The sequence below is a fragment of the Aethalodelphis obliquidens genome, unplaced genomic scaffold (assembly GCF_003676395.1).
Source record: "Aethalodelphis obliquidens isolate GAN/ISIS:26980383/991018 unplaced genomic scaffold, ASM367639v1 scaffold61, whole genome shotgun sequence".
Lineage (NCBI taxonomy): Eukaryota > Metazoa > Chordata > Mammalia > Artiodactyla > Delphinidae > Aethalodelphis > Aethalodelphis obliquidens.
In genome coordinates this window covers 8,241,139-8,263,693 of record NW_020838005.1, presented here as the reverse complement: position 1 = coordinate 8,263,693, position 22,555 = coordinate 8,241,139, and the positions used below count along the sequence as shown (strand labels likewise).

Sequence of the window (22,555 nt, the reverse complement as noted above, 5' to 3'; positions counted from 1 at the left end):
TTTTTTTCTAAAACTCCTCCATTTAAAAAGCATAACAACATATTAGAAGTATTACCAGTGCTTAATTTTAATCCAAGTGATTCAAAGACAAAGGAATGTCAATTAAGTAGTAATTAATAGGTTCTTTATCCATGCTTACTTGTAAATCAGTATTTAAGAGACACAAAACTAATTCTAACTTACTTTTTAAAAATTTACAAAATGTAAAAAAAAACACTAATGTGATCTGTTAAATAGCATGTAATTCTCTAATTATATGATATATGCCATTGTTAATATGGTTTGATGCTCCTCAGTTGTAAATTAACACTGGCATTTGCCTTATGCAAGCATCATACAATTGTTGGTCATTTCCTTTTTTAACGGAATACATGTTTGAGAATTTAATATGTAACCTCACTTGAGTTCTCCAAAATCAATCAGATGCAGAGGAGTAAGCAGATGGTTTTCAACCCAGTCCTGAAAACCGGCTACACAGGCTTGAAATCAGCCAACACTGCTGGTTTTGAGGAAAGACAGCATCAGTTTCAAGCCCGGGATTCCTTTGGAAAGGAAGATTACTTTAGCAGGGCTTTCAGAGTGAAGAGTAGGGATGACAAAACAGAAAAGGACATGGGACCGGATTATAATTGTCTTCAATAAGCAAGCTGGCCACCATCCGAATTTCTATCTTGTTTTGTAAAAAGCAATAAAATATGAAAGAAACCATAGCATGACATCTGTTGAGTAACTATATATTTGTTTAATATGTGTATGAGTATTTTTGATTTTTAATAATGTTTTACAAGAATGGTACAGAGGAATCCCTAGATCATATAGCATTAATTATAGTTATTAATCAGGACTAAAACTCTCAGCAGTATATGTGTGTGTTTCTGTGTGTGTACGTGTGTGCATGCACGTGTATCTCACAGGCAGAGAGGAAATCATGAACATTAATATTAGCCTATATTAACATAGTTTCCAGAAAAAGGAAGGTTTTAGCTCATTATCATCTACATGATTCACTAAAAAGTGTCCAATTCTGGATGTCACATTTTATGGGGCATACCGACAAATTAGAACTATCTGAATAAAGGAAACCAGGGCCTGATTGGATTGTTGGAGGGTCTAGACTTCATGTTATGTGAGGAAGAGTTGAGGGATACAGGGATATTAGGTCTAAAGATGAAGCTATTTAGGAAAGAAGAATAGATTAAGGCATTAAGACATCTGAAAAGATTAAGACTTATGACATCTGTGTCACAAGGAAAAAGGAATAAACACTGTGTGTGGTTTGAGTGAAGACCTTAAGCTGATGAAAGCTATGGAACGTCTTCCCCAAATAATGCACACTGCCAGGTTTACAGTGATAGACACAAGTAGAAGAGTTTTGCTTTAAGAAACTTTTTAAATAATGTCTTTCAAGAGGTCCCTTTCCACAGAGTTATGGGAACTCAAGTCCAAGTAGAAAGCTAGGGGATGAGCAAGGTAAGGAAACTGAGTACAGCCAACTCACTTGAAAAATGTATTCGTATATAGGAGGGAAAAAATGGCAAAATTAAAGCGCAAAAAGATAAGAAAGAGAAGATAACTGGAGCTGCAAGTAGAGAAGAGGAGAGCAGGGGAAAAGAATGAAAACACAGGTGGGGTCTAACATGCTTTCTCAGCCTGGAAGACAGGTTTGGAGACAGGTGCTTGAAGAAAATGTTAAAAGACAAAAACAGTGCATGTTGGTTTTCTTTTTAGGGAGGATGAGCCATCTGGAGAGAGTTGAAAAAGAGAGCTGGCTTGGCTCCTTGAGCAAAATGGTAAAAATTTCTACCAACAGTGGTGCAGGGTATAACAGGGAATCCACTAGGAATAAAGAAAAGGAGGGCCAAGCAGCAATGAAAACCCAGGAGAAGTTAAGGTGAATTCATCTCATCTCATGCTACGGTTTTCTTTAATAGAACTCATGCTGTCAGTGATTCAAAGACAAAAAAAATCAAGAAACTCTGTAAAGCATTCTCCATGGATTATGTCACTAAAAATTGTTATGCAAATGACAGCACCAAGACTTAAACACTCCAATTAGAGCGGTAAGCTGTTTAGACACAATGTTTATTTAGGTGGCAAACACAAATAATTCAAGAAAACATATGCAAATAGCTAAAGCCAATATTAAGAAGGAACTCAGAGTGAAGAAAAGGATGTGTTGGAGCTCAGTCCCCTACCTAATGTATCTCTCCATTTGCTTACTATGATAAGAATGGCTCCTTTCACACAGCAATTCCTGTTTTTATATCTACTTTCTTCTCTTTTATTATATAAATACCCATGTTTTTCTCTCCTCTTTTAATAAAACCTATTTTTTGGAATCAAATCATTATTATCCACAGTGTGCCTCAAAAGTAAAATCTACCATATATATGTTCAGAACCAAAAAATATGTATTTGGGGACAAAGTGAATTCTAGTAAATTAGGCATGCAAAGTACTGACTTCTGCAGTGAAGCTAAAACTGCTCTTAATAAAAAAGTCTTAATTTTTTTTTTTTAAAGTGCTGACTACTAGTACTGAAAGTACTGGCAACTGGCCCAGACACTTGGCAGACACACTGTGTAACAGTTGGTATCAATAAAAGAAATCACTAATAAAACAAAACTGACATGCTAGGGAGTACCCTTAATTTGTTTCCCTAAAGAACAACTTAGGAAAGAAATTTAGTTTAAAAAATTTTGCTTTAGCTAGTTTTGTTCAAATTTGCCGTTGTATAAAATGTAAAAATCAAGTACCATGGCTACTGCTGTTCAGGTAATAAATCTGTCCTTTGAACATTATACAATAGAAAGCGAACTGGACACTGCATTTAATTTTCTTTTTAAAAGGACATTTGAAAATTTTTAGAATAACTATCCTTAAATTTTAACAATAAATATTTATAAAACAAAATACTTCAATCTAGATTTCTAATCTATTAATATTCAAGTATACATTTTAACCACAGTGAAATGAACAATTGAAATGTAACATTTTTGTACTAAAAATACTGTAAAAATAAGATACAATATATATTGTGAAAGCTTTTATTTTAAAATCTTAATTATTTCTAAAAAGTTAGCACATCAGAGTGCAGCCCTCTACAGGTCAGAGTACTCCCATTGTCTTGTTTGATAATAGCAGCAGCAGTGGTTAAGATGACATCTCTAATACTATTTCTCCTTTTTATAGTGCTAGCAGAATTGCTAATGAAAATGTAAAATCTATTAATTTTTATCCAGTCCAGCAGTTCTCACTCTTCCTATTTAATTAGAGAACATGTGCTCTACAGTTAGAGGAAAAAACACATAGACCTTGAATAGATGAAATTCTTCTAGGGATACGTATTCTGCAAATTAAAAAAAAAAAATCAACACCTTGCTTTTTAGCTGAAGTGAAATAAATGCAGAAGATTACTTAATGAGAAAGTTTAAGACTAGGTATCTATGCTTTTACGCTGTCATTTCATTCTGCCCACTAAGCTTTACCATGCAACTCTCCTATGTATATAACACTGACCTTCAGCACACAACTTCAGAAATGTCACACAATACTTTTATTCATGGTAATTTTATTCATGGGAATTTACTCTAATTATTCCTAATCTAGTCACTAGATTGAAAAAACTAAAGCAAAAACTATGCCCAAGTTTTTTAAGTCATCTACATAGAAAGATTATTTTATAAGAGTAATAAGTAATGCTTTCCTCTGACTGAGGTACCCACAACTAGGCTATTCACTGGAAGGTTCTATGTGACTTATAACTAAGAGGAAAAGGGGGGTAATAAATGTTGGGAAAGATACGTAAAGATAATGTTGATGTCAGCTTCAAATCTGAGCTGCAGATTTCAGTCTTGTCAGCTCCCTGGGAAGAACAGAGCGCACATGCTGTCCACACTTACATGGAGAAGTGACAGTTGTGGAGAGAAGAGAGAGTGCCCATGTAGCCAGTTCCCTCTGATTCAGTTACTGAAATTGGTCAGAACACCACATTCTATCTGGAGGATAATGAAAAGTCATGAGCATGGACTGAAGTCAGCTTATTCATGGACCTGTTTGCATTGGCAAGACTTTCAGCTTCCAAGAACAATTTATGGAAGGCTGTTTGTACGTGAAAGTGCACAATGCTGAGGAATTGCTAAGAACAGTCACACATACGCCCTAAATTATTTGTAGCTAGAAGATGTCAATAGGAAACTCACAAAAAGGAGGGATAGTTCAAAAAAAAATCAAAAGAAAAATGGAAAATCATCTCTAATGGAGTCCAGGAAAAATGGAGGAGAGGCGTGGGACAGATCTTCTGTTTCTTTTTCATAGGAGAGAAAGCAACGACATTGGACAAAATAACATGAACTTCATCATCTAAGGTTTCAAATAACAATAAAAAGTCCCTACTAATTGGTTCTAATAGCCTCAAACAGAAAACGAGCCATGTCTGTGAGTTCTAACAGTCTCCAAGGAGTCACACCCATAACTGGGCTAGATCACTGCATGAAGATAATGTTACTTGTGATAAATTACTACTAATAATTAAATATAGCAATCATTATTACAATTAGTATTGACAATTGCTGGTAGGTGATGTAAGCTTCTAGAAAAAGCCCCATCTCTAATCTGTCTATAAATTAGAAAAACACAGCATCCTAATCAAAATATGGAGATAAAACTCTATTAGGTTAAGGTATGATAAATAACACTTCAAACTAATGATAAAGTGACACATTTGAGCACAAATGTTAGTTTAGAATTCCCACTTTATAAAAACCACACACAAATATTGCATTTGTAATATGTGCATTTATAGATATACACATACATATCTACATATATGGCTATTTAAATGACTGACTCTACTTTGATAAATAAATAAAAATTACAATTTTATCATGTTACCTAAATTCTAGTATGTACATTTATAAGTATGTTTTAACAGCTCTGAATCAATTTTTAAATAAACAAAATTCTTTTTAAGTGTTCTCCTAACAGAACATATACTTTCAAAAGGAGGTTAAAATTAAAAATTTTTTTAAAAGCCCAAATCTTAATAGTAGACAAGCAGAGAAGTTAGGATTTAAATGGTAGTTTCACTGCCAACACATGTGCATACTTCTTCATGTAATTAAAGTATCTGTTCATCCTACCACCATTTCAGCCAAGACACATTTTAACTTGAACATAATTTTGGACCTCGATTTATTGCTTAAAATGTCTTCAAGAAGATTAAACCAAACAGTACCACTGAACTAAAAAGTTATTGTATATGCAAAGATTGCTCATCACATGTCAGAAAATGAAATTAAAGGCAAAGTGTATCACCATCTAAAGCTAGAAGATGTTGTTGTGACTGATACATACTTCATGAAGGACCATTACTCAGGTGTCAAGTATGTATTTACTACAATCCAAAAGTTCCAGGAGAGGAAGAACCTCCAAGCCTAGAGCAGTGCCTTCTCCTGTGTGTGGTGTGTGTAGCTCTACTTCTATTATAAATATAAGACTACATTTTAGTGAGCACTTAGAAGCACTAAGCATTTAACACATATAATTTCATTAAATTTTCACAACACTACCATGATATAGGTACTATTATTGTCCCCATTTTTTTTTTTTGGTCACGCCGTGCAACTTGTGGTATCTTAGTTCCCAACCAGGGATTGAACCTGGGCTCGTGGCAGTGAGAGCTCAGAGTCCTAACCACTGGACTGCCAGAGAATTCCCCTATTGTCCCCATTTTAGAGATGGGGAAACTGAAGCATGGAGAGTGTAAATAATTTGCCCAAGGTCAAAGTCATATAACTAGCAAGTGGAGAGATACTTAATAAGTATCTGTTGAATGAATATTTGAATCTCTCTGTATAAAGCTTCCAGATGACTTTCAAGAGAAGCTGTAGATTTGTAAGGATTATATAATTCAAATAGGGGAAAAAAGAGAAAATAATAACATAACAAAAGAAAAAATAACAAAAAAACCTATGAGTTGGACCAGTACACTGTAAATGCCTCAAATTATAAACCCCCAAAGGTCGAAGCAACCATTCCAAAAATAAAAAGCAACATGTCATTCTAATGATACATTTAACTGCTAATAAGTGATTCAGAAAGATGTTAAGACTTTGATTATAAAGAAGGCATCTCTAAAAACTTTGATATGAAAGAAAAAAAGGTTACATAATCTTATGGATAAATGTACACTACGATTAGTTGGTCAAAAAATTGCATTTAATGTAGTGTTTCCTTCGAACTTCCATATTTCAAAGCTGTAATTAAATTGATGGATGCTGTACAAGTGATGACATCCAATAATTGAGGAAATATTGTCTTTTCAATTACTGAAAAAAAGCACTCATTGTGACACTGGTAGCAGCAATTTCAAATTCAGGAAAGAGATGTAGGAGAGACAACTACCTTGGACATTAAAGCTGAGAACTTAAATCTAGAAAGCGATGTCAAGTTTCACTGAAAATGTGGTCACATCGATAAAGAAGAACATGGTGGAGGTGCCAAGGTGGTCAGAGAGGGTAAAGTAAGGAAACAAAAGGCAAACAGATTTTTCTTTGAAATGTACTTAAAATATTAATACAATACTGCAAAGTCTCTAGGTACACTTATCTAAATTTGTAACAAAACTCATACAAAGAAAAAATCTTGCTCATTTTAGCATTTCACATTTTTAAATTTGTAGTATGAGGGTTGTGGTGCTAAGATATTACAATTAAAATATTCTAATTTTATTCTTTCCTCTAGACCAAAGTCCTAGATCAGTACATTGTGCACTAATTTCAGTATGCTTTTACCCCAGACAATTTACACTTAAATGAGGTAGCAAATTCGTATTTCCTATAACAGACTTAGGAAAACAGAATCAAAACCCATCAGGTGGTTTGAGTAATGAATAAACTATGGAATACTCCAGGCCTGAATCTTTTTCAATTAGATACAGACTAGCAAGCAGCCTGGGAAATTGATTCTCTTTGAAGCTTCTGCAAGGTTTATACTGAGTCTACCAGTGTCTTTTTATGGACTGATTCTAAACCACATGCTGGAATGCCTCTTGCAGACAAGGAAGGGTAAGGGAGGGTGACCACAGATATAGTATGGTCAGGGCAGAGTGTAAAATAAAGTTGACCTCATAGGCACAGGATAAAGTTTTCTTCTTAATCATAAAATCAACACACGACAGATCAGATTGAAACAGATAGAAACATACATCCTTATATACCCACACATACATCATGTTGCCCTGAAGAGAGTTAATGGCCTCTAGTTTAGTATGACTTGACCAGCTGTACCTGGATGAAGGTTATTAACTTATCGAGAGGATAATATTCAGTGTCTGAGAGGCATAATTTTGCCCTTTGACACTAAGGATGATCAAGGTAAAGGGACTTTGCCGATGAACGTGAGTGTTTTAGGTCTTTGGGGTAAATAATCTTGATAGAGGAGAAGCTACATTTGGTGAGGGACTCCTCTTATTGTCAACTAGCTCCTTTTACTCTAAACTCTCATCAGCAATCTAGAGATAAAATTAACTTGCTAATGAGAATTAGCGATGCTTATTTTTATGAACAAATTTTTGTTCAGGATTTCATATCAAACTCCTACGAGTTTGGGTAACAGCAGTGATGATGATGATGATGATGATGATGCAGCGTTAGGATGTTTTGATGACAAACATAGGAACCTCAATTCAAAAAAAGTACAGGGATTTATTACCTTGTATAAGGAATCCCAAACTACTAAGGCTCCAGGTTTTTAGGCTCACACTTGGCATCATGGGACCCAATTCTTTCCCTCCAATGTGCTATTCTTGGTGTGTTGTTAACAACCTGCATGGCTTCAAGGTGGCCGCAGGTGTTCCTGTCACTGCATCCTTATATACCGATGGCCAGAACTGTGCGTGTGCATATACAGTACTCTTTTGTCACAGGGTCTGTGTCACAGGTCAGAACTGGATTACATGGATGTCATGGAAGCCAAGGGGAATGGAAGTAACATGATTAGCTTGGGATAATCTATATTTAGCTCTTGAGGAATGAAGCCAGCCTCTCAGCTGGTCGAGATTCTTTATCTAGTGATGGGATTTAAACCCTGCCCCTACAGGACTACTGTGATTTTTCAACAATAACTTTCACAGTTGAATATAATGGAATTAGAAGAACTCTAGACATCTCCCAAGTTCCACTTGTATCCTTTTGTTTTTCCACACTGTGTAGCGATAACTATTTCCTTCTGGTAATCAGGCTCAGCCACTTCAACCACAACATAATTATCTACCCTCATACCTTTTTAATTTTTTCCTTTTGGTCTGTTTGCTCAGTGGCAGGAGGACTAAAATGGCAAGAAGGTAGCCTCCGCCAGCAGTTTGAATTGTTGTGCCTCTGGTGTCAATATTCCTGCCTTGAGTATTAAGGTGTCCAAACCAGCAGAGCCGCAGAAATAAGGGAAGCAAAATCACACATTTTTCAAGTGGCTCACTAGTGAAAATAGTGTTGCAGATGCTTGGATGCCTTCCCAAAGGCCGTTTCACTCCTTCACCGCTTCTACCATATCAGCCACAGTTGCTAAATCATGTTAAGTCTAAGCCAATCACATAACCCTTCTATCCTGTTTTCTACTGGTCTACGGGTGTTCATGTGATTCAGTTCTCGTGAACTGAAGGCTCCCGAAAAGAATTTCTTCTCTCTAATAAGCATAAGGAATTTGAGGAGGGAGTTTGCCCCCTTTCTTTGTGCTGAGGGTACTTTCATATGAGAATGTGATATCTTGAGTAGTGGCAGCTACTTTGTTATCAAGAGAGGGCAAAAGTCAACACACTGAGGTCCCACGATGAGATCACTGTATCACTAAAATAACTCTGGGATACCCATTTTGGGTGTCTTCTGAAGTAAATAAATTTATATGGTTTAAGCCATTATTAGGCTCTTTCTTCTTTCAAGCCAAAAACACCCTAGATGAAACATACAGGGAAGGTGGGTACTATAGGTAGCAGATCATACTGAGTGGAGCAGCCTGGTGCAGGGCACTGAGGACCCAATTATCCCTATATATTTTTTATTTTTTAATTTTTTTAACATCTTTATTGGAGTATAATTGCTTTACAATGGTGTGTTAGTTTCTGCTGTATAACGAAGTGAATCAGCTATACATATACATACATCCCCATATCTCCTCCCTCTTGCATCTCCCTCCCACCCCTCTAGGTGGATACAAAGCACCGAGCTGATCTCCCTGTGCTATGCGGCTGCTTCCCACTAGCTATCTATTTTACATTTGGTAGTGTATATAATAAGTCCATGCTACTCTCTCACTTCATCCCAGCTTACCCTTCCCGCTCCCCGTGACCTCAAGTCCATTCTCTATGTCTCTGTCTTTATTCTTGTCCTGTCCCTAAGTTCTTCAGAACCATTTTTTTTTTAGATTCCATATATATGTTAGCATACAGTATTTGTTTTTCTCTTTCTGACTTACTTCACTCTGTATGACAGTCTCTAGGTCCATCCACCTCGCTACAAATAACTCAATTTCATTTCCTTTTATGGCTGAGTAATATTCCATTGTATATATGTGCCACATCTTCTTTATCCATTCATTTGTTGTTGGACACTTAGGTTGCTTCTGTCCTGGCTATTGTAAATAGAGCTGCAATGAACACTGTGGTACATGACTCTTGTTGAATTATGGTTTTCTCAGGGTATATGCCCAGTAGTGGGATTGCTGGGTCGTATGGTAGTTCTATTTTCAGTTTTTTAAGGAACCATACTGTTCTCCATAGTGGCTGTATCAATTTAAATTCCCACCAACAGTCCCAAGGGGGTTCCCTTTTCTCCACACCCTTTCCAGCATTTATTGTTTGTAGACTTTTTGATGATGGCCATTCTGACCGGTGTGAGGTGATACCTCATTGTAGTTTTGATTTGCATTTCTCTAATGATTAGTGACGTTGAGCATCCTTTCATGTGTTTGTTGGCAGTCTGTATATCTTCTTTGGAGAAATGTCTATTTAGGTCTTCTGCCCATTTTTGGATTGGGTTGTTTGTTTTTTGATATTGAGCTGCATGAGCTGCTTGTATATTTTGGAGATTAATTCTTTGTCAGTTGCTTCATTTGCAAATATTTTTTCCCATTCTGAGTGTTGTCATTTCATCTTGTTTATGGTTTCCTTTGCTGTGCAAAAGCTTTTAAGTTTCATTAGGTCCCATTTGTTTATTTTTGTTTTTATTTCCACTTCTCTAGGAGGTGGGTCAAAAAGGATCTTGCTGTGATTTATGTCATAGAGTGTGCTGCCTATGTTTTCCTCTAAGAGTTTTATAATGTCTGGCCTTACATTTAGGTCCTAGATATATTTTAGTTTATAATATAGCTAAGAACTTAGGCATTCTCTCTTTCTTCATGCTATGAGGCACTGTTCAAAGTACACCCATTTTATTGTCAACCTGGCTCAGGTTCTACTACCTACAGTTTAAGTTTATTCCTGAGAGACTGATCTAATTTCGGTGAAAGATAAAGTCAAATTTCTAGACCTGTAGAACTAAGGATAAAACCTCAAAAGGCTGTACGTTTGCCGAACTAAAAAGCATCTAGCGGCCTGTCAACCTTCCCTGGGAATACTCCTGTGCTTCAGGAGACGTAATAGAGTTAGTGTAGAGAACGAGATACCAAGAATATAATGATGAATGATCTGTTCCAAGTTATTTGACACGGATACTTAATCAATGTCTACATGTAGTTACTTGAATACAATATTGTTATCAGGTTTGTTGTCCTACTCTTACTTTCCAAACTAACGTTTTTCTTAAACATGTTAGACTACAATCAAAATACAGAACATGAATAAAGCTCTTGGTTGTCAAGACTCAACTCTGTTTTATTTTATCTTTTTGTAATTAATACTCTCAGACCAAAGGAAAGAGAACAAATAATTATAGATCCATAGACTTCCAATAAAAAAGAAGATTACAGGTAAAATAAACATCAGGTAGCTGTCAGTGAACAACAGGATATTTCAATCATTCAAGCCAGGTGTCTATTCATTTAAGGACACATATTCATTTACACATAGAAAGACTGCAGATAATCTACACTAGCGTATCTCAGAATGTGTTCCCGGGAATGTTACTTTATACTCCCCCCACCCCACCCACCTGCCAAAAAGACACTATGTCAAATAAACCTGCATAATATGGCATACAATACCCTCCTCTTAGATATTCACAATGTGCATCAGTATATTAGAGGCTTTGACAGGTTATTCTGTAAATGAGCCAACTAATCACAACCTATCATGGTCAAATTTATTAGACTTGGGAAATCCTTTGACTATGTCCATTATCCTGTGGAATAATTATTACAAAGAATACATTTGGGAAATGTGTAAATTCTGATGATATCAGGGTTTTGTATCTCCAGGAACAAAAGTTATTTTTCATCATTGTTTCTATGCTATGAAGTAATGGCAATGAACATTTTGCTGCAGTATACTGGAGCAAAAAGTTAAGCTTTAATATATGAGATATTGTAAAATCTGAGTATAAACACCTGAGTTCTTTTCTATAATGGAGAACGCCTCCAAATTTCCTGTTTATATTTTAGCTGGTCCAACAACAAAAAGAAGATGATATCTCAAAAATAGTTTGTGCATACATTTCCATCTAAAACATATGCTTAGGTCAAATTTAAAATGTTTCTTCTAATAGATTCTATTCCAGATCAATCTAATACAATGCATATGATTGTATGCATGTGGGTCTTTCTATATGAACACAGGAAAAATGTGCTTACATAGTTTAAAAAAAGACTTCTTTTACCTGACCCCAATGAGGATATAATTTTAAAAATTTAACAACATATTTATAGAAATATGAATAAAAATAAACCTATAATATAAAGTTAAACCACATTCACTACCAATTTCAGAAACTCCAGTTTTAAAAATAACTATGTCAAGAAAAAGTTTAATACTAAATGGAGCACAGGGAATACAGCTTACTGGTTGATAAGTAAAATTACTTTATTGTAATACTGCTGTGGAATAAAATCACACACGTAACTTGTACATGCAGGGGAAATACAGCCTAATGTAAACAGATGGTTTTTAGCACATTCCTTTACTAGAATGTGGTCACCTGCCACAAAGTACACAAGCTCATGCATAAGATCAAGACTTTACATACAGCTGAGATCACAACGTCATGCATATAACAGCAGCGTGCTAGACAATCGTACCACAAACTGTGCGGAAGTTCTCCCCCACCCCATAAGCCACTGCCAGCAGCTGCTGTGGAGTTTGGTTACCCATATCCGTGACATGAACGATGTCCTTTGGAGAATCTCGTTCCCTGTGGCTGTAAGTATTCTTATTTTTATAATATTTTAATGATGCTTGCTATCAAAATGTTAAGTACAGAACTAGAAATTATGGAAAAGTAGACTTGTTACAATACTGAACAATTATATACATCTTATCTCAGGTACTTAAAATAAACACCACTTACATTTAAACATATCATCAAAAATAATTTACTTCTCAGGCTTAAATGAACCCAAATAACACATCTGATGACAGCGTTCCAGTGAAGGGGGAAAAAAAAATCAACCTCCATAAAGTATTTCCTGACTGCTAGCACTAAAAAATCATGGCAAGAGTCATTCTAAGACCTGGCTAAAGTATGACTCATTGTAGGTAAGTTCTATATAAAAACACCTATTAGAATAATCTTTCAATTATATTTTGGTTGGATAAACAACCAAATTGATATTGATTATTTATTAGTCAATGAAAGCAAGTGTGGAATAGTTATCAAAATACTTCTCATTTCCCTGCACCTACAAGTGTACTTCAATGTCCTTCCATGCCTATTTATGTCCTAAGTATATTCTGGTAAAGAGAGAATTCTATTTTGTTATTAGGCGACAGCTGCTTGCTGAGTTACTGATGTTCATAAAAGCGTAGAAGCAGAATTCTGGAACCAAAAGTCACTTTGAATGGTTCAGTTCCATGCCGCCTGGCAGCAGTATGTGCCCCTTTCAAAACAGTAAATTCAATACTTCTGGAATGCTCCAGGATATCCTTGAATCAGGCCAGGGAGTAAAGGAAAAAATACAGCCAACTCTCAATAACAATGGTAGGTAGGATGGATAAGTAAAAATCTGAAGATCTAAAAATCTTATTTTAATTAGTAAATTGGATCCCCTCTTTAAATATTTGACTGAAATTTTTTAATATTTTTTTGCCAGATAAAAAGAGGACTTTAATTTTGCCTCTTTTCTCTGCCCCCACCCCCGCCCAAACACTCTAGAGGAGGTGAAGAACTCTATAGTCTGATATATGTAGTTGCAAAGATGGAAACATATTTTGACATCTAGCTTTTCCAATTTAGATATTTAAAACTACCCATATCATATTCTAGTATATAAGGGCCTATCTACAGTTTCATCTTTGCATAATAAGGATGCTTTATAACTTGTTTAAAAATTAGTACTCCTTTAGCAAGGAATGACTACTTACCATAATCAACATGAGCAGTCACATCCAACTTGTCTGACTTTGACAATCTACAACTCAGTACTTACCAAGTTACACTTTCCTTAGAATGTAACATTTGAAAGTGATATGAATTGAAGATGACAGTTTTACTCAACATTGGTGTTAATTCATGACTGGAGCCAGTATGCCTTGATAAACTGGGCATAAGACAGGGCCTGTAATAGCTGCCTTTCCTGATTCCTGCGTATCTGGAGTAAAACGCTGTACTACTCTGCCCCAGTTCTTCTCCAGTAATCATCATTCAATTAACTCAAGATACTGATGTGAAATATTTCTTATTATAACGCTAGTCATATAACTGTTTCAATTAGCAACATCCATATTATATTGGTTTCAAATGTGTAATTTGAACTTTAACTTCTTATAAATCATTCTACTTTCATTAAAAGTATCAGTCTTCTATTCACTGAAAGTAAAAACTGGTGAAAGAGAACAAATATAACATATTTGTTGCTTATAACATATTTGCTTTATAACATATATACTTTGTTGTATTTGGGCTAAGACTTAACTGATGATGTACATGTATTAGTAAACCTTTGTAGCAGTGTTATATTTTTATTCATGTACAAGAAAAATTTAACAGAGAAATATATAATAAGCAAAAGTCAATTTAATTTCAAAATGTCATTTGTATTATTATGTGCATATTTATAAGATCAGTAGTTCTTTAATATGAATTAATATTAATTAAAGAATATTAATATTAAGGTAACTAGGGAGTCCTTAATACCTCTACAACAAATGAAGAACGTTGGTTTTTGAAAAGTAAGTAAATTAACATAACTGCCAGACAAATTTTTCCACAGAAAATGATCCACCCATAAGTATTAGTTCTGAGTGTTATATAATTTCTATTAGATTTCTAAGAGTAAGTCTAGTAGATACTTAAACATTTCTGAAACTCCGAATCTTTCCAGAATATATTAAAATAAGAACAGGGGTAAGGGAGAATCAGAGAAAGAATTGTCTTCACATTTTGATCACTCATATGTTATGTTAAGAAATAATTAAATAATTAATTAATTTCAAACAGTTCTTTTTGCTTCTCCCACTCTCCCTGCTCTCTATTCATGTTTGCTTATTGTCTTAAGAAAAAAGAATTAAAGAATTAATGCAAAATTATTCAGTTTTATAACAGAATCTATAAGTTGTTTCTATGCCATCATGTATTAGATTGTTAAAGGCATTATTTAAAGACATTCTTATGTGTCACAAACTAGAAAAATGTCCTTTGTGATTATCTCTGATAAAAATAGCATTGTTAGTAAATGGAAATGATGAAACAAAGAAAATGCTGCAGATAAAGTTTGATGAACATATTTTGTGTTCTCGACTTATAATGTAGTAGTATCTCAACCAAGTCCAGTGGCGGGCTGCATATATGTCATGGAAGCTGCCATACAAAGTGAGCAGGTAGCAAGATTAGAACATGACATGGTAAGGTAAAAAGAAATGACTAAGTCACATAGCAATAACTTCAAATACCAGGCTTTGCAATGATTGAAAAGTCATGTTCAGTGACTTATAATTTACTTGCAAGTTTATTATGTTGGAAAGCTGCAGCAAGACAACAATAAAGTTCGCAACTGTTACAAATATTCAAATTCTTCACTTACCTCATCTGGGTTAGCATTAAAGGTGAGGCTGCCTTCATCCAGCTGCATGTACAATTTTCTAAAAGAAAATCCTAGAGGTGGGTTCTTATTGTATATGGAACAGTGACCCCAAGTGGATTTACACAACCTGTAAGTAAGATAAAAGCAGACGAGAAAACATGACTATATTGAATTTTTCTAAGTTAAATATGTATATATATGATAAAATAGTGATATGAAATAACATAAAATTGGATTTTACAGCTCTAAAGTATAAAATGTTTACTTTTATACTTGTTTTATTTGTTTACCAGAGTAAGATAGACAAATGTCTTCAATTTAGCAATTTTGACAGCACTTAATAAATGTGAGTTACAAAGATTAGTAATATTTGTGAGTCCTACTGAAGTTAAACATAAATAATGATGATGATAATGATAGCCAACATTTACCAGGTGCTTACTCGATGCCAGGCACTATTTAAAGCATTTTAATAGTATTAGCTTGCTCAGTCTTTACAACAATCCCATGATTTGGTGCTACAGATAAAGAAACAGACACCATAAAAAAGTTGCCCAGGGAAACACAGCTTGATCTGAATCCAAGGAGCTTACTCCTGAGTTTGCAAACAGGCTCCGGACGCGCAGGCTCAGCGGCCATGGCTCACGGGCCCAGCCGCTCCGAGGCATGTAGGATCTTCCCGGACCGGGGCACGCACCCGCGTCCCCTGCATCGGCAGGTGAACTCTCAACCACTGCACCACCAGGGAAGCCCCTGAGTTTGCAATCTTAACCAAGAGTTTAAACAGAATTAAGCAAGAGTGTGCTCTATTGCGAAATATAACCGAATTGGTAGAAGGAGGAAGGTTGCTGGGCAGAGGGAGAAATTATAATGCTATAACTTCAATACTTAAATTGCAACATTAAGTTTAGCAGTTTTTAAGATACTGCTTCAAAACGCTGGTTCTTTACTATCACAGCTATATATGATTGTTTACAAAATCTGTAATACTTAAAATGCTAATGGTTCATACCTCAAAACACACTGTTTCTACACATTGGTATACCTGTTTCCAACTCTGTTTGAGGCATTAGCTACTGGTTGTTATTTGAAAGCTAACGTTTCATCTTATTACAATGCCTGGAAATTCTGGATGTATTCATCCAGAAAGTGAACCATAGTTTCACTTTCTGATATTCATCATTGATTTTTGGCACAAACTTCCTTCTTTTCTCACACACATAGCTTACAAGAAAACAAAAAAGTTACCGTCTCAGCCTGTAACATCAAAATTTCTGAGGATAGTGGGTAAAATATCTAATTTTGTATGGGAATATCTTCTTAATAGTTAATTTATATCCTTGCATTATTTTTACCAACCAAATGAAATCACTGATTTCATAACAATGAGTTTAGTAACTTGTTTAGAAAATTATCAATATTTTAGCAGTCTCTTTAATCTAGTCCCATAGCTTTCGATTTTATTACTAAGCTACATGAAAGCAACAGAACCTCTCAACATCCAAATTAAAAAAACAAAAAACAAAAAACTAAGCTAGCCTTTAATTTATCACTAAGAAAAAAAAAATCCAAGCATCAGATATATAGGCATAATTATGTGGTAAACACTAAAGGAAGCATTTCTTTTAAAAATGAACAATCCAAATTTAAATCCCAAATGAAAACCACATTCTGATTGAGTTCATATAAGCATAGAAATAAACTCTTCTACAAAGTTCAAATATAGGATCATAAATTAAGTTTGATGGGAATACTAAAGTGTAGAAAAGAGGTTATAAATAAAAGTGAGCCAGTTTTAAAGTACTTTTTTTTTTAAGAAGATGTTGAGGGTAGGAGTTTATTAATTAATTAATTTATTTTTGTTGTGTTGGGTCTTCGTTTCTGTGCGAGGGCTTTCTCTAGTTGTGGTGAGTGGGGGTCACTCGTCATCGCGGTGTGCGGGCCTCTCACTATCGTGGCCTCTCTTGCTGCGGAGCACAGGCTCCAGATGCGCAGGCTCAGTAGTTGTGGCTCACGGGCCTAGTTGCTCCGCGGCATGTGGGATCCTCCCAGACCAGGGCTCGAACCCATGTCCCCTGCATTAGCAGGCAGGTTCTCAACCACTGCGCCACCAGGGAAGCCCTAAAGTACTTTTTTTTCCTCTTACACTGAACAATTAAAAATTAATAACTATACTTTAAATATTACTAATAGAATTTCCTCTCACTTCCACAGTAACTTCATTATGACAAGACAAGGGAAGAATAACAAGATGATATTGATGATTTTTAGCTATTTGAAGGTTGAGAAATGAACTACATAATTAATACTATAATTCCGTAGCATCGGGAAGCCTGAGTTAAAAATGTCATTGTTGGTAATACATTTTTACTAAAGTTTGGCTATTTAGATAATTGATTCTCTCCATAGATTTCATTGAAAAATGGTTTTAAAGTCTCAAAAAACTTGTTTTTAGACATGTTTTACTCCGTTCAGAAGTTTCATTTTAAAATAATGAGACTTAAGTAAACTTTGGTAAAGAATGCTAGAAAACCCAAGATTCAATGATTCTTTCATTTTCATGACTCATGTATACAATCTGTTAAGGAGTAACTTAGGTTCCATAGATTCTATTGCACCAAAAGTTCTTAGATTTATAGCTTAAATTTAACCTGGGAAAAGAACTGCTGAAATTTCTACAGTCTACTTTCACTTCAGCAAGTAGATTATCTCTTTGCTTTCCAATATTTGCCTAATTCATTGAACAAATAGTGGTTAGAAAATATAAAAAGTAGATGAAATATTCACCAGTTAAAGTTTATGCTAACAAGCAGCACCAACCCCCCCAAAACAAACAAACAAACACAAAAAACAAAAATCCCACAACCTGTAGGCAAGATTCTACTTAGAGCTATCTGGATCCAACATGGTGGGCTGAACTTACCCTTGCCAGAGAAGTTCATCATTGGCCAGGTCCTGCCAAACACAGGAAGCTAAGCAGAGGTCAGTTGCATTCAGGTAGGACAAGATGGTAAAGCTTAGCTCGGGAGGCAACATTTCCAAATTAATGAATCCTTCCTGTTCTTTCGATTTCCTTGTCTTCAAAAGATGATATATATCAATGCCCCCTTGGACTTGTTTGCGATGACTGGTGTTAGAAATGCTGCTGGCAGCCATCCTCCTGCCCTGCTCTCTGCTGAGGTAGCCTTGCTCACTGTAGCCTTCCTGCTGTAGCTGCTGGTTTCTGGCGACTCTCCACAGCCCCTGACCCATCTGCAAGCCTGGGAGAAAGCCAGAATGGAGTAAGAAGGCGACATTACAAAAGTAATCCACCTTTCCCTGCGGTACAACAAGTCTACATGAAGCATTCATTTATCAGAATGAACATTGCTCATTAAAGCGTATTAAATGGAGTAGGAAATTACAAATAGTTGGAACATAGTAAGTATGAAACTTGGATGGAGAACTATTTAGTTTGATTATCACCTTTATCTCAGTTTGCTAACCACTTTTAAAGTCCACAGGTGACATAATCATTTTTCACAAGTTAAGATTTAAAAATTACTGACGTCTTAAAGACTCTTACAAATTATAATTATGTGGACTTATGGGCCAGTAATAAATACAACTCTGATCAGAGCACAGGACTTCACTTAAAAGACCTGTACACCCTGCTTTTTATCACAACCCAGGCTAAGCTAAGCTAGGCCCTTTTAACCAAATTCCCAGATGCATAACAGCTGTGAAACAGGCTTTTCGTTTAATTCTTGCCAGTCTGCTCTTAAGTTGTGGGCTGTAATAAAATGTAACATAGGCCCTGAAGTCTAATTCCGAAACCTTATAAATTAGACACGTAGGACTCCATGATAAAGAGCTCAGTAATGACTATTTGGTTCTGTTGCTGCTTTAAATACAAATCATAATTTAGACTAATTTTCCAGTTCTTCTCCAGGAGCCCTATGGACTCCTCAGAGGTACCTGGGAAAAGGCAGGAGAAGGGATGGGAGTGCTCTAGCCTCTTCTCTCTCCACTTGACCTCCAACCAAAGTAGCTCTACATTTATCTCTTACAAATATCAGACTTTCTCATATACAAATATTTAGAAGACTATTGGCCTAGACTTTCTATTTCACTTGGTTTTGCAAATAAGTGACTTTTCCTGGGCAAATAAATTCACTGAGAAAAATGAAATCAGGAAGAGCTTTTAACTAACACAAATAATTATTTTCATGATCTCTTTTACAAACAAAATATTCTTGTTTTAAAAGCCCAAGTTGACTACTGGGACGTGCGTGTTTTAAAAATTTGGAGGAAGAAATGGATTTTTGTTCAAAATCATTCAAATAAATTTCATAGCGTGACCTAAACTTAAAATATGGTTTTGTTTTAATTGGCTGCTTACAATAAGGAGTAATAATCAAAAAATAAAAAAGCAACCCCTCCCCAAGCCCACTGGTGACCAGAAATTCTGAAAATTATTAGGAATAATTTGAAAATTGAGTCGAATTTCAAAGAATGTCACCGAGTATTTTTTCAGTATTTAAAAAGGCATGTATATTTATTGAATTATTGTCTGTTAGTTGGATAATGGCCACTGTAACAGGCTACTTGTTGATTAAAACAGAAAAAACAGTCCAGGATAATTTTTCACTCTTTGTCCTTACTGTGAACTGCTTGGAAATCCACAAGCTTAAGCTATAAAGAGATGCGGGAGGGAGGATACAGAGAGAAGGAACATATTAATAATTTTTAAATGTGGGGAAATTTGTTTTTGCAAAGAAACCACAAAAGGTAGTAACTTTTCCTCCCTACGACACATACTACCATAATGGTAGCAGTTCCTGAAGTAGTGGTTAAGCTATTAATAATTAAATTCTTATTTTCTATTAGAATGATTGAAATCCCAAACTGACAACACCAAATGCTGGCAAGGATGTGTGAATTCAAAATGGTACAGTCACTTTGGAAGACAGTTTGACAGTTTCTTACAAAAATAAACATACTTTAACGATATGGTCCAGCATTTATGCTCCTTGGTATCTACCCAAATAAGTTGGGAACTCATGTCCACACAAAAGCCTGCACACAAACCTGCAGCTTTAGTCATAATTACCAAAACTTATAAGCAATCAAGTTGCCCTTCAGCAGGTGAATGGATAATTTACTGTGGTACATCCAGACAATGGAATGTTTAGTGCTAGAAAGAAGTGAGCTACCAAGCCATGAAAAAATATGCAAGAAACTTAAGTGCATACTACTAAGTGAAAGCAGCTGACCTGAAAATGCTATGTAATATGTGATTCCAATTATAAGACATTCTAGAAAAGGCAAAACTACAGACAGTAAATTAACACAGAAAAAAATACAGAATATCAACAAAAATTTGTAAGGAGCTATAAGTTTCCTTAATGTTTAAATATGCTATGTCATGTTACAACATAAGTACAACTTAATTTTGACACAAAAGACTCATACACATTTAAAAAATTTTATCATAGCCATTTCTCTGTTTATCTTAGCAAGAAAATATCTAGAAATTGAATTGATTGCTAAGCTCACCCAGTATATCTGTCGTCATTTTAGATAATTATATTTATTCTTCTCTTTTGCATTTGTAGCACTAAAGGTAAATAATCAAACGTGGTGACTGTGATGTCTGAAGTCTCAAGATTTAAGGCATTTAGTATCAATTTTGTATGTACTTTCCCTACAACATCTTTCTAGGGACATATGGTTAGGCAGCTGTTATTACTCTCAGGGATGTTGCTAGGGGACACAGAATCAGGGTGATTTCCCTAGGCTCTGGACTTTAATGGGGATCACTTAAATAGAGCACTGGATAAAGTGATTCGGAAAGCATCCAGCAGGTAGAAAAGAGGTTAAGCCAACAGCTGGTTCTTAGGATTAAAACAAGTTGATGGGGAGGGTGGAGGTTTGAGGCTCATCTACACGTGATTCAGACAAAGAAAACTGCATTTTCTATTCTTCTACTGCTAAATAAATATTCTTCTATTGCAAATTACCCTTGCGGGATGTCTTTTTCCCTTTAAAGCAGTTCTTGATACGAAGCATGAACACAGTATGATATATCACTTGAGAAGTATTACTATCATATATTTATCCTTCGGAGAAAGGAAAGGGTGTCGACAGTGTTCCACCCCACTCCCAGTCTTCCTTAGGGTAATAGTGGTGTGGAAGGTGGACAGAACTGTCAGAAAAGTGATAAAACTCTCAAAAAGACAGGAGATCCACTACAGAAGCTGTGAAGCAAGTCACAGAGGGAGCATAGTGCTGTGGACTTTGAAGTTGAACAGACTCGAGTTCAAATCCTGACTTCACTAACGAGCACTTACAGGACCTTGGGGAATCTACTCGACTAGTCTAAGCTTTGGTTTCCTCATATTTAAGGTGATAATTTGCATATAATATAGTGGTAATACATATAGTTCAGAGGGCTGTTGTATTAAACATTACATATAAAGTGCACTTCACAGCTAATAATAAAATGTTAGCTCATTTGTTTTGACAAAACCATATTTTCACAGAGTGAAAATGATGAGCATTTCAGTAAAACTTATTGAATGATACTTCAATTATCACATAAAAAAAAGAAATCCATGAGTGAGTCTACACTGATGATCACTAAATATTACATGAAGAAAGGAAAGCTCTTCCTTATAGTAAAATTCTGAATAATGAGTTAGAAAAATCATCATTTAACTACCATCATAGAAAAACTAATTCTTAAGGCAAGAATTATCAGTGGGTGCTGAATCTGGAATTTGATAAAGAATGGAAGATTTACAGAGTCTCAAATATATTACTCATTAATTACAAAAAGAAATTAAGAAATCAGACAATATTTAACCAAGTGTTCAAACTTAACATTTACCAATAAGAGACAAACGGACATATATGCCTCTCTGGACATGATACCCTGAGAAGGATAGGACATATATGCCTCTCTGGACGTTATACCCTGAGAAGGATAGGACATATATGCCTCTCTGGACGTGATACCCTGAGAAGGATATAACAATTATACAGTACTCTGGCCAAAAATATATAACCTTTATCTAATCATGAGGAATATCAGAGAAACCCAAGAGTCTATAAATAATCTTTTTTTTCCTTCAAAATTGCCAATGCTGTGAAGATAAAGAAAGGAATCATCCCAGATTAAAGGACACTGAAAAACATGACATCTAAATGCAGTGTGTGGACTGGATCTTAGCATGAAAAAAAAGTGCTAGAAAGGACATTATTGGGATAACTGAAAAACTAGACATACGGGCTGTAGACTGGATAAAAATACTTATATGAATGTCAACTTTTCTGAATTTGATAACTGTACAGCGGTTTTGTCAGAGTATATTCTTGTTCTTTAAGAAAAAAACTGAATTATTGAGGCATAA

General features: G+C 35.2%; 1 protein-coding gene across 1 annotated transcript in view; it reads right to left on the bottom strand.

Annotated features, from left to right (window-relative positions):
- Positions 1–22,555, bottom strand: part of FBXO8 (F-box protein 8) — a 39,581-nt gene that overhangs the window by 5,897 nt on the left and 11,129 nt on the right. The window contains exons 2-3 of the mRNA XM_027087991.1: positions 18,085–18,421; positions 15,162–15,288 (exon numbers count right to left, since the gene is read on the bottom strand). Of these exons, the coding sequence (XP_026943792.1) occupies positions 15,162–15,288; positions 18,085–18,413 (456 nt within the window). The 5' untranslated portion in view covers positions 18,414–18,421. The remainder of the gene's footprint in view (positions 1–15,161; positions 15,289–18,084; positions 18,422–22,555) is intronic.